General features: G+C 37.1%; 1 protein-coding gene across 2 annotated transcripts in view; it reads left to right on the forward strand.

The window, feature by feature from the left end:
* Window positions 1-12,787, forward strand: part of FGF14 (fibroblast growth factor 14) — a 675,946-nt gene that overhangs the window by 515,530 nt on the left and 147,629 nt on the right. For both annotated transcript variants that reach the window (XM_053563372.1, XM_053563373.1), the window contains exon 2: window positions 5,207-5,317. In XM_053563372.1, coding sequence (XP_053419347.1) covers window positions 5,207-5,317 — 111 coding nt within the window. The remainder of the gene's footprint in view (window positions 1-5,206; window positions 5,318-12,787) is intronic.

The raw sequence follows: 12,787 nt of genomic DNA on the forward strand, positions 1-12,787 counted from the left end.
TTGCAGATGATAAAAAGAAAGTTCCCGTATGATGTCTTTTTCTTTGTTTTGTTTGTTTTTTTGTTTTGAGACAGAATCTCACTATGTCACCCTCGGTACAGTACCATGGCGTCACAGCTCACAGCAACCTCAAACACTTGGGTTTAAGTGGTTCTCTTGCCTCAGCCTCCCAAGTAGCTGGACTACAGGTGCCCACGACAATGCCCAGCTATTTTTTGGTTGTAGTTGTCATTGTTGTTTAGTAGGCCCCAGGCCTGGTTTGAACCCACCAGCCCCAGTGTATGCGGGCAGTGCCCTAACCACTGGGTACAGGCGCCAAGCCTCCACATAATGTCTTCACACACTGCAATGCGTTGGCTTGCACTCTTCTTTGGAGATAAGGACCCTACTTTTGACTCCATTAGAGACGCATGCTTCTCTTCTCTAGCAACTGCCCGGTCTGGTTCTGTTCATTCACGTAGTCACGGGGATTCTTCCTAGTCAATTTGGTGCAATTTCCTCTCTCGGTCTATGAAATAATACATGGAAGTGAGTTGTCAGTGCATGTTAGACTCGGGATGAGGTTTGCTGTGTGTGAGAAAACAAAGGATCACGTCCTCCCATTCATAGTAAGCCTAGAAATTGAGTCTTACCTTTGCCCGACAGTAAATAACTGATGCATTTGTCCTCAGTCAAATGTATTTTTTCTATGTTTATTTGATTACATACTTTTGCCCCCAGGAAAGGTTTTGTTTTTACTATGTTTTAATTATTTGGAAGAAGGCTCTTACGCTATAAATGGCCATAGTGCACAATGGCCAGTTTCATATGCAGTAATGTATCACAGCACGGGTTTTATGGATATGTGAGCGTGCGCAAAAATAGACTAATAAACGGAATCCTCAAAAATCCTGAACAACCAGTTAATGTAGTAGTAGTATGTGTTTTAGGTAATTTGCATATACATGTGCAAAATTATTTGCAAATATGTATGAAATATTTTTTATATCAAAATCAAGATATTAATAGATTTTTTTTTTTTTTTTTAGAGACAGGGTCTCACTTTATGGCCCTCGGTAGAGTGCCGTGGCCTCACACAGCTCACAGCAACCTCCAACTCCTGGGCGTAAGCGATTCTCTTGCCTCAGTCTCCCGAGTAGCTGGGACTACAGCGCCCGCCACAATGCCCGGCTATTTTTTGGTTGCAGTTTGGCCGGGGCCGGGTTTGAACCTGTCACCCTCGGTATATGGGGCCAGCGCCTTACCGACTGAGCCACAGGCGCCGCCCATATTAATAGATTCTATATGCAAATATGTATGAAATATTTTTAATATCAAAATCAAGATATTAATAGATTTTATTAAAATCTATGCATATTGGCTGTAAATTTAGCATGTCATCATAGAAATTGTGCAAATAATAAAACGGTGAAAAACAAATATTCCAATTACAATCAAAATACAGTTACATTGAATATTTTAGTCTGTTCTCTCTGTTGGGTTTTTTCCCTTCTCTGTGGATGTTATTTTTTATACAACCATGCTCGTGTTATATACATTCATGTTATTATACAAAGCTTGTAACATTTACAACATTTATGATTTATCTTTAAGTTAGAAGTATGGAAAGTATAATTAGTCAACTATGTGGGTGCCTTTAAGGCTTTATTTTAATTGCCATCTTGGGTTTTCTTACTGTTTTCTGATTTTAACTCAATCAGCAATATATATAATTACTGGATATCTTACCACCTCTCTTGTCAGAATTCAGAATCCATTTTTCTCAGACCCAGGAGATCTAATGGTTAGTTATCACACATTTCAACTATTTTCATGAAACTTATGGTCCAATTTGTATGAGGCAGACATTAATCACAATTGCATAAACAAATGTGAAATTATGACCATGAATTATAAAGCAAAATATTGACATCTGTTTAATGTCAATGGCAGGTACATGGGCGTAGGCTGTATTGTACTCTGTGCAGCCATAAAAGAGCCCAAAGGGAGAATGCGGACTCCTCAGAGCTGTCAGGAAAGTGCTCCCGAGAAGGTGGAAGTGTTGATGGAGCAGACCTGGGGGAGAGGAAAAGCGGTTAGCACCGTGCAGAGATGTGTGCATGTGGGCGCATGTCCACACAGATGTCCAAGGGGCATTTTTATGTGTGGGAGGGAATATTTGAGACAGGTAGGGATACATTTGAAAAAGTATGGATATTTGTGAGTAACCCACAGTTACCCAGGTGGGGCTACAGGCTGGGAGTGGGCCAGGAGCAGTGGTGAACGTGGCTGCAGAGAGGATGGGGCCCTGCTGCTGGAGGGTGTGTCCATCATTTAGCTAGTGGTGAAGAGTCTAAATCTGATAGCTTATACCAGGCAAACTGCAGGTAGGAAGACCACCTTGGAGAGGTGAGGAGGGGCTGGCAGTGAATATAGAAGAGGAAAAAAGACTAGGGATCTTGTAAAGAAGTATCCATGGCAGCTGAACGGGGCAACTCATTGGGTGGCACACAAAGGACATTACTGTGTAGATCAGAGGGACAGATACTGTTAACATGAATGGTAAAGTCAGAGGGGGTAGAAATACCTTTTGGCTGGAGATGGTGGAGATGAGAGAATTAAATTAAAAATAATACTGGAAAAATTTTAAACTTAGAGTACTCAGTTGGCAATTTTGGTGAGAGTTTTACGGGCTAAATATTTGTTGGAAATGTGGCCAGTGGCAAAGTAGGGAGTATCCTGGAAGAGATTTCGGTATCTTTGGTCCATTCTAACCTTTGTGCTTTATATGGCAGATTTAGTTCTGCTGTGAGAAACTTGTATTTAGGCATAGTTGTGGTTAATCATTTTGAAATAGAAGTTGTTTCGTTGTTGTTTTAGACAGATTGTTTTGCATTTCATGTTGGTTTTTAAGACATTTTAGTTCAATCGTTTCTTTCGTAGAGAATGCAGTGTGCTTGAGGGAGCAGGCTCCAGACCTTAGTGCTCACATTCACCTTCCAGGCTTGCATGGATTCGCTACTTTCCCTCTGTCAAATTACTGAATTGTTTTGTGTCTTGATTTCCTCATCCTTAAAGTAGGTTCCTTTTAACTAAGGTCATGGTAAGGATTCACTGAATTAATCGTGGACTGTCCTCAGAGCAGTGCTTATGACTCGAGAAGAACGCAATTGATGTTGTTATGATTCTAGAAAGGAAAACAGCAAATAATATGAAACTAGATAAATCAACATCAATTTGGTGTCATTTCCTTATAATTAAGGGAGAGCTTAAAAACATAATTTCATGTTGCATTTGTACCTCTTCATCATAAAGAAGGCGTGGTGGGAAAAGGCTCTCTCCACTAGTGGGATGGAGCTCAGGAGCGAGTGTGGAGCCGCCTTCTCAATGCTTTGCCTGTTTTAGTTCACTCGACCCCGGAAGATACAGTAGCCAAAGTACAGGATGGTTTAGAAATAAGTGATGTGAGGACATGAAAGTTTGATGGAAAAAATTATCAATCTTTAAATTTTGAATATTTTTTCATGGCAATCAAGAAATTCTCCCCCAATTGAAAATAAAATCACTTTTGTTCTATTTCATGCTATTTATGTTCTGTGAAGAACATAAATAAAATACAACAAAACTAAGAAAAGAACTCTTTAGTCCTTAGAGGAGTAGTAGCTCAGTCAAGTTTCTGGGGTGATGGGCAGACTAAGGCACAATAGTAATTTTATTTTTTTCCCAATTATGCACATCTTAGAATTACATGATGTTTGGAAGTTCATTATTGAAAAATAAGGAGTGTGTGTAGCACAATCCTAACAATCACTTAGATATATTTTTTTAATCCCAGTCTTTTAAAAACACATATATTCTAACATGTTTAGTCATGCTGATGTTGCCCTGGTATGTTTTTTATGTATTATTTTCCAAAAGGTTATTTTTCAATATCATATCTTGTATGAAGTAAACCTGTGGATAATGGAGAGAGTCCTTTTTCAAACAAATTATTAATTATACATGATGTGCTTAAAAAGAGACACTGGCTGTAATTTGTCATTTTTTGAGCACTAATCAAAAGCTAAGGATATTCTGTTTTTGAACAGCTTTTTCAAGATTTTTTGCATGTGTATTTTTTGCGTTTATCTGTTTACAAGTCCGTGGTTTCTCTACCAGTTACAAGACGCCAGGTTCATCACTCAGCACTGTTCACCTGCTTTGACAGCACGGGCATGTTCGTTTGCATATTCCGTTTACCTATTGTGGAGAGATGCCAGTTGCCATGGTGAAGATTATGATGTCCCTCATCAAATCTAGCCCTGGATGTGGATGGCCTTTGAAAACCCACATGTAAATATTTATTTTCAAAGGTACAACTGGCTCTTTGTGAAGCACTGGGTTATTACAATGGTTATCTTTTCAATGAATCATCAGATGAGAAGTCTGTTACAACATGATTTCGCTTTTTGTTTTAATAAACTGCTGCTGCCCTCTACCTCAAAGTTGCCTGTTGACCAAGAGTCAGATTCCGTATTATATAATTTCACTAGCTTTTTCAGTTTATACATTGACAGGTTCATCTGTTTAATTTGCCTAGATGATTGGCTCAGAGCTGAACTCACTGCGTAGGGTTTGCTATGCTTCCCCTTGTTTAGAAGCAGAGTTTTCTGTTTTCCTGTGGATTGTGTGTAAGCGCCACAGCTGTTTCTGTGGATGTTGGGATGACCCTTCAGACAGCAAGGGGATGCTCTCTAAATCGGGGCTTTTTCTAAGACTGTGTATCAAATGTTAGTTTGAATGCTTTAAAAATACAGGTGTTTTCTATTTTGGAGACATTTGTCAACTTGTAAAAGCAAAATTCTATTAAAAGGCCTTTAATGACATTTCTTAAAAGAATTTGCAAAACTCTTGTGCTGCCATCCTGAATGATAATATTGCTGACAATAATTAGTTTATAGTTTAAACAAATAAGCTGATGTCTTAATTAGTTTAATAGTTTTAACTAATAATTTAATACACACATATACTACGTTCCTTAAATGGCCTGTTTCTAAAGCTATTGCATTTTTTTCCTGTCTATGATTACTGTAAGTTTGATAAAACACAGAATCTGAAAGATATAAAATGTGCTACTTCTATAAAATATCCTCTTTGAAAAAGAAAAAAAAAAGGAACGGAAAAGAAAAAAATAAAAGCTGTGTTGTGACACATCGTGAGGCTTAAGACGACTGTGTTTGCCTTTCAGATCCCCAGCTCAAGGGCATAGTGACCAGGTTATATTGCAGACAAGGCTACTACTTGCAAATGCACCCCGATGGAGCTCTCGATGGGACCAAGGATGACAGCACTAATTCTAGTAAGTGACAACTTTAGGCCAGCAGTAAACAGAGTTGGTAGAAGATACATTGCTACTTAACTGACTTTTTAAAAAACTTTCCTTGTTTATTTTAAATTTTTATTTCTTTGCTTTTTGTTGTTGTTGTTGTTGAGACAGAGTCCCACCCTATGCCCTAAGCAGAGTGCAATGGCATCATAACTCACTGCAACCTCAGACTTGGGCTGTGGACATCTCCATTGGGATTACAGGCACTCACGGTGGCGCCCAGCTGGGTTTTTCCACTTTGTTTTTAGGAGTCAGGGTCAGGCAAGTCTCGAACTCCTCAGCTCAAGCAATTCTCCCTCCTCAACCTCCCACAGTTCTGGGATTACAGGCATGAGCCACCACACCCGGCTTAAATGACTTTTTAAGATACATTTACAAATGTTTGTTTATGTTGGTTCATCTCTCCAAATGTTACACACTGTACTGCCATTGATGATTTTGTTTAAAACACATGGCTGAAAATATTAATGGGGCAATGAAAGAAACCTGAGATTTTTAAGATAATGATGAGGTCTTTTTTTTTTTTTTTCAAATAATTGTCATGGTCCACCCCCCAAATTGCTGTTACTTTTAATCTCATTAACACAAAAGTCCAGTAAGTACACTAGTGGTTTCAGAGGAAATTGATTTCATGTTATCTCTGGGTGCATTATTTTATCAGACCTTAATGATACCTGTGGAAATTCAAGCGATACAGGAGTAGTTGTTTCAAAGGACAGAATTACATTTAAAAAAAAAATTCTTTGCATTTAATAAGAAAAGACAATATCCTCTTATAAAAAGAGGACACAAAGGCCGTGTGTCTCTAAATACACTGTAAATGTTTAACTATTTCATAGAATTGTGTCTGTGATAATTTTTTTTTATTATTAAAAAGCCACATACGGTCGCGTAAGCCCAAGAGGTTAGAGGTTGCTGTGAGCCGTGTGACGCCACGGCACTCTACCGAGGGCGGTACAGTGAGACTCTGTCTCTACAAAAAAAAAGTAAAAAAAAAAAAAAAAAGCCACATACGGCCCGGCGTGGTGGCTCACATCTATAATCCTAGCACTCTGGGAGGTCGAGGCAGGTGGATTGCCTGAGATCACAGGTTCGAGACCAACTTAAGCAAGAGTGAGACCCCATCTCTAAAAATAGCTGGGCATTGTAGTGAGTTACTATAATCCCAGCTACTCAAGAGGCCAAGGCAAGATAATCTCTTGAACTCAAGAGTTTGAGGTTGCATGAGCTATGATGCCATGGTATTCTACCTACCAAGGGCAACAAAGTGAGACTGTCTCAAAAAAAAAAAGAAAAAAAAAGCCACAGGCCTTCCACTGTATTAATGTCTGTGTTCTTTTTGCCACTTCTTTAGGTATAACTTTTCTTTGCCTCGTGTCCTTCCTTACTCAACTTTCTATATTTTCTTTTCCCATTTTCTATTTATATTGCATTTGATTATTTTTAATTTAGCATGTTAGTTCAAAAGTAAACAAACTTTTTATGGTTAAGGAGAGTTAGTGAAAAGCAAAAGTGTCTTTATTAGAATATTTGATCACAAGAAATATTACTAGTGGATCAGGAGTTCATATGAATCTTTTCATTAATTTACATTTTGTTATTCACATATAAACATCATTCCATGAAAAGAAGGAAGTATTTGAACAATACACATAACCAAATTATAGGCATTTTCTGTTTAAAATTCTAGTGATTAAATTGTCAGTAACACTGATTTTGTGAGCAGCTAATGATATAAAATAGGTCTATACTGGTTTTCCTTTTCAATCTCAAATTTCTTTTCTCTTGTGTCTTATATAGCCCTTTTATGTTTATTTTTATATTTATTCATTATTTTAATTTTATTTCCTCTCTTGATTTATGAAAAAAGAGGCTAAACCAATTCTGGTACAGGGAACGAAGAGGGGGCATTTTTATGTCCACAATTGTTTACATGGTGAAATTTTGGATTGGATCTTAAAATTATCATTACTTGACCATCTTTGACCTATAAAAGATGTCAGTTTCTTATGGTTTGACCTAGTAAATGTATATCTGCTCATTTTTCCATCTTTAACTCCTTTCCCTGTCTTGACAAGAGGCATTTCCTTTTTGTTATGTTGAACAGTTGTAGAGGTCATGGAGTTTAGAGATTTCCTAAATTTTGATGTCTGTAATATTCTCTGGTCTTCTTTGTCTAGAGTGTAATAGAACATGAAATCTAGTTTTCCCTAACTCTGATCAATGATATGAGCTATGAGGTCTGAAAGATTCATCGGACTAGAGATTAACACCGTATGATGACAAAAGTTTTCAGGATAGGAAATAAACTATGGCTGTGTGAAAATGCTCCTTCAGGGGACTATTTGGAAAAATAATTTCTTTCAAACAAAGTTGTTAATGGATTTTTTACCCCTTGCTTTTCTCTTTATGTGTATGTGTTTGTATGTTTGTAATAACAAACGTAATGCTTACCCTTAATGATATCACTTGATAAATTATCTTTAAAAGCAAAATGCTTCAGCATGGAATAAGCTGTAGATTTTTAATTTTGAAAGTGCACATGTAGACGTTATATGCAGACATACGCATCATTAGGTCTGATTATTGCAATATTGTTAAACACTAAACTGGATAGGTGAGATACCAAAAATATACTCAACTTTCTGTTCTCTAACTGTATGCTTTTTCCTTCCGTTACATATCTTCTCTGCAAGGAGCAAGAAACTGAGAAACTCTTGAAATCTTTGATGCCCCCTGAAAAATGTCAGTCGAGAAAAGTCTTGAGAAGGAAACAGTAACAGGATCCCCTGAGTAACAGCAAATCAGAACCAAACCATAATACCCACGATGGAGGGATTCAAATCCCTATGCAAAGATTGTGTTGACAGCTTCTTTCCCATATGTGATGTTTCGTTTTATGTACACTGTAAGCCAGCTAGGTTGGTTTCGTTACTATTTCTACATTTGGAAAGACCTGATAAAAGAGGGTGAGATAATGTTCTTTCTTTGAAAGGCTATACAAATTGTACAACTACAAAATTTAATAAAGATTGGCAGGATTATGGCAGATTTTTTAAGAACAATCAGAATTGCTAATTTACTTTTGTGTCCTGTCATCATTTTCAGTTGAAAAACACTGTTTTTTAGGATGAGTTTTAAGATACTTTCTTTTTTCTGATTCATTGCTATGGTCTGATGAGTCTTAGGAAAAAATGGAAGCATTGAAAAACATTATTTAAAAGTGGAGGTGTGCATTAGAAATGACGACAGACAGGTCCTAATTAGAGCCCAGGTATTTTTGTTTGAGGAGGAGGGTGATATAATAAGGATGTAATAATTCACAAACATATTTACATTTTTTGATAATCCCCTGAATCCAAAACATGGATTAGTCATTCCTAATAAGAAAAATAATGAGAAGTAACCTAAAACCTACCCAGATATCAGTCCAAATGCCAACGGATAAGAAAAGGAGAGTCAATTCTTCAATTCTTCATGGCTGGAATTCAATACATTTCCCACGGCCAAATATGAGGTCAGTTAGAATGAGGAGAAGCCGGAACCATCCTGCTAAGCTGTCTTTGTTAAAAATTTTAGATGAGTCAAGAAAAGAAAAAAAGGCCCACCAGCAGGTAAACCTCTTCTTCAAGGGTTTCCAGCCTAAGATCTGGAGATCTCTGGGAAGGAAAAATGGCAAGACTGTCATTGATGAGGGGTGTATGGTCCTGGTGGAGAAGGTGCTGTAGTGACTTGACTGCTAATTATTGGCTACTGGGGCATGCCCCGGAAAGATCTGTCAAGAAAGCTAGTGAGCACCTGGGTGGCGTCATCACCGCACTCATTTTCAGAGGTGTATTTCTCTAAAATTCTACTATCTGTCACTGTTACTATGAACTATTGTGTTTTACTAGGTATTGGTTTTTCTTTACCCCAGTTTGTTTCTAAGGATGCTGTGGATTTTTTTCCCCTTTAACTTCATTATTCCTATTACCAGACTTCCTAGATACTTCAAACAGAGAAGAACTATACAGATGCTTAAAACCATTAAAAAGAAAATTCCTCTCACCTCCTAATTTGGTGTGTAACTTTGTCAGTTACTTGATGACCACCACCTCACAGCTTTTAGGTTGGTGGTTCATACCATGGCCGTTTATGGAGCTTTTCCAAAAAATTCCTCATGCCCTAACTCACTGCCAGAGATTATAATTTGATAGTTCTGGAGGTTGAACTTGGCCATGCTATTGTATGAGCACAGCTACCTTTAACGTGCAGCTGGAGTTGAAAATCTCTGTTACATGGAAAACTAGAGTGTTCCACTGAATAAACAAAGTTGCTCAAACATGTTCATTATTCAGACACCCCGGGCTTTGTGACATTGCTTTGTAATTATGTAAAATATGGAGAGTAGAAAAATATAATGATGTCTCAATGAATGTGGGTGTCTGTGGCTTTAATTAGTACCAGTTCCCTCACGGTCAACTTTGAATGGCCCTCCAAGTGACAGTGGATATAAAAATTGGTTTCTTATTACATTTTATGGGTTATAATGCCGTGTATTTATCATGCACATTCCCACCAAAATCCTGGTTAAAGAAACTACTTTTGTTTTAAGTATGGCTGTTTTGAATTATCTTGTATAATTTTTCTTTCTTTTTAATACCTATTTTTTTAATTTGAGATTAATATGAGGATATAAACAATTAGGTTACATCGTTTGCATTTTTCAGGCAAAGTCCAAGTTGTATGTGAGCCCTTAACCCAGGGGGTGTACCATACACTTACAGTGTGTCCACTAGGTGAGAGCGTACCAATCCTCCTCCCTCTCCCCTTTCCCTTTCTCTTTCGCCTTCTCTCCCCTACTTGAATTTAATTGTTTTTCTTTTATATGGGTGTATACTACATCTTTTGTTTTAACCTGATCTCCTTAGTAAAGTATCATAAGAATGGAAAAGCCAGTACTGATATACTCAGATATCTATCTTGTATAATTTTTCTGTTTCCCACACCACGTTATTTTGGTGAGTTCCTGATTCATTTGTCTTCTAGAATTATACCATTTGGTCTCTATCAAATATATGGTACCTAAAAATATCACAAGGCATGCATGAATGTTAGCATAATTAGGTTTGAATTGATTGCATGGACAGGAATATGATTATTTTCCCACACCAAAAAGATTCGCACATAAATCAGAAATTTATCACATGGTGCTTAGTTTTTCAAAATATAAAGGAGTTGGTACAGTCCAGATATTCTAAACAAGAGTCAGTATGAGGTGGCCTTCTCCCACAGGGAAGGGCTACTGAGAGTTACGATGGTACTCCACAACCCCATGCCCGTAGTTAATGTTAAATCATAGAAATAAGCAAAAATAAAACTCCTTCTTCTCTGTATATGTGTCATAATTCCTGAGCCCCTTAGAGGAGACAGTTCAAAGTCAGTCTGCTTAGTGGAGCTAAGATCCAAAGGAAGGGTACTGAGGAGGATAACTGGTTAGTTGGTCACCATTAGAGGCTGTATTAGTTTGCAGTCCCACCAACAGTGTAGAGGTGTTTCCCTGTCTCCACATCCATGTCAGCATGCGCAACTTTGGGACTTTGTGATGTGGACTATTCTCACTGAGGTCAGGTGATATCTGAGGGTGGTTTTGATTTGCATTTCTCTGATGATTAGGGATGATGAGAATTTTTTCATATGTTCGTTATCCATGTGTCCATCTCCCTGAGAAGGTTCTTTTCATGTCTCTTACCAGTGATAGATGAGATTGTTTGCTCTTTTTGTTGATTAATTTGAATTCTCTATAGATCCCAGTTATGAAGGATTTTTCAGATTCATACCATGCAAATATATTTTCCCACTCTGAAGGTAGTATTTTTGCTTTAAGTGTGTCCTTAGCCATACAAAATCTTTCTGTTTAATTAAGTTCCATTTGTTTATTTTTGTGTTGTTGCAATTGTCATTGAAGTCTTCTTCATAAAATCTTTCCCCAGGTCAATATCAAGAGTTTTCCCCACACTTTATTCTAGGATTTTGATCATTTCACATCTTAGATTTTATCCATCTTGAGTTAACTTTTGTAAGTGGTGAAAGGTGCAGGCCCAGTTTCAGTCTTTTTCAGGTGGTTATCCAGTTCTCCCAGCACCATTTGTTGAATAGGGATTCTTTTCCCCAGTGTATGCTTTGTTTGGTATATCAAAAATTAGATTGCTTTAAGAGACTGGTTTCATCTCTTGGTTTTCTATTTGGTTCCAAATATATATGTCTCTATTTTGTTCCAATACCATACTGTTTTGATCACTGTGGACTTGTAATATAGCCTGAAGTCTGGTAGAATGATGCCTCTAGCTTTGTTTTAGTTACAAAAAAATTGCCTTGGCTGTACAGGTTTTTTTTTCTGATTCCATACAAAACAAATCGCTATTTTTTCTAGTTATTCAAAGTATGATGTTGGTATTTTAATAGGGATTTCATTGAATCTGTAGATTGCTTTGAGTACTATAAACATTTTAACAAATGTTGATTCTTCCCAGCCAAGAGAGTAGTATGTTCTTCCTTTTTTTTTTTTTTTTTTTTTATATCTTCTGTTATTTCCTTTCTTAGGGTCTTATAATTCTCTTTGTAGAGTTCTCTCACCTCTTTTGTTATTTTATTCCTAGGAATTTTATTTTCTTTGAAGCAACTGTGAAGGGAATTGTGTCTTTGATTAGCTTCTCAACTTGGCTGTTGGCACATAAAAAGGCTACTGATTTGTGGACATTGATTTTATACCCTGAGACATGACTGCATTTCTGGATCACTTCCAGGAGACTTGTAGTTGAGTCTCTGGGGTTCTCCAAGTATAAGATGATATCATTGGCAAAGAGTGAGAGTTTGACCTCTTCTTCCCCCAATTGGATGCCCTTTATATCCTTCTCTTGCCTGATTACATTGGCTAGAACTTCCACCACTATGTTGAATAGTAGTGGCAATAGAAGACATCCTTGTCTGGTTCCAGTTCTCAGAGGAAAAACTTTCAATTTTACACCATTCAGTATGATGTTACCTGTAGGTTTGTCATAGATGGCTTCAATCAGTTTAAGAAATACTCCACTTATGCCTATGTACGTAAGTTGTTAGAAAAGGATGCTTAATTTTATCAAATCCTTTTTCTGTATCTATTGAGAGGATCACATGATCTTTATTTTTGCTTCTATTGATATGGTGAATTACATTTATGGATTTGTGTATCTTAAACCAGCCTTGCATCCCTTGGATGAAGCCTACTTGATCATGATGTATAATTTTTTTTTAAGTGTAGCTGTAACCTATTGGCTATGATTTTATTGAGTATTTTTGCATAGATATTCATTATTGAAATTGTTCTGTAGTTCTCTTTTTTAGTTGGATCCTTTTCTGATTTTGGAATCGGGTGATGTTTGCTTCATAGAATATGTTTAGAAAGGTTCCTTCCTTCTCAATTTT

Source organism: Nycticebus coucang, chromosome 15, assembly GCF_027406575.1.
Source record: "Nycticebus coucang isolate mNycCou1 chromosome 15, mNycCou1.pri, whole genome shotgun sequence".
Lineage (NCBI taxonomy): Eukaryota > Metazoa > Chordata > Mammalia > Primates > Lorisidae > Nycticebus > Nycticebus coucang.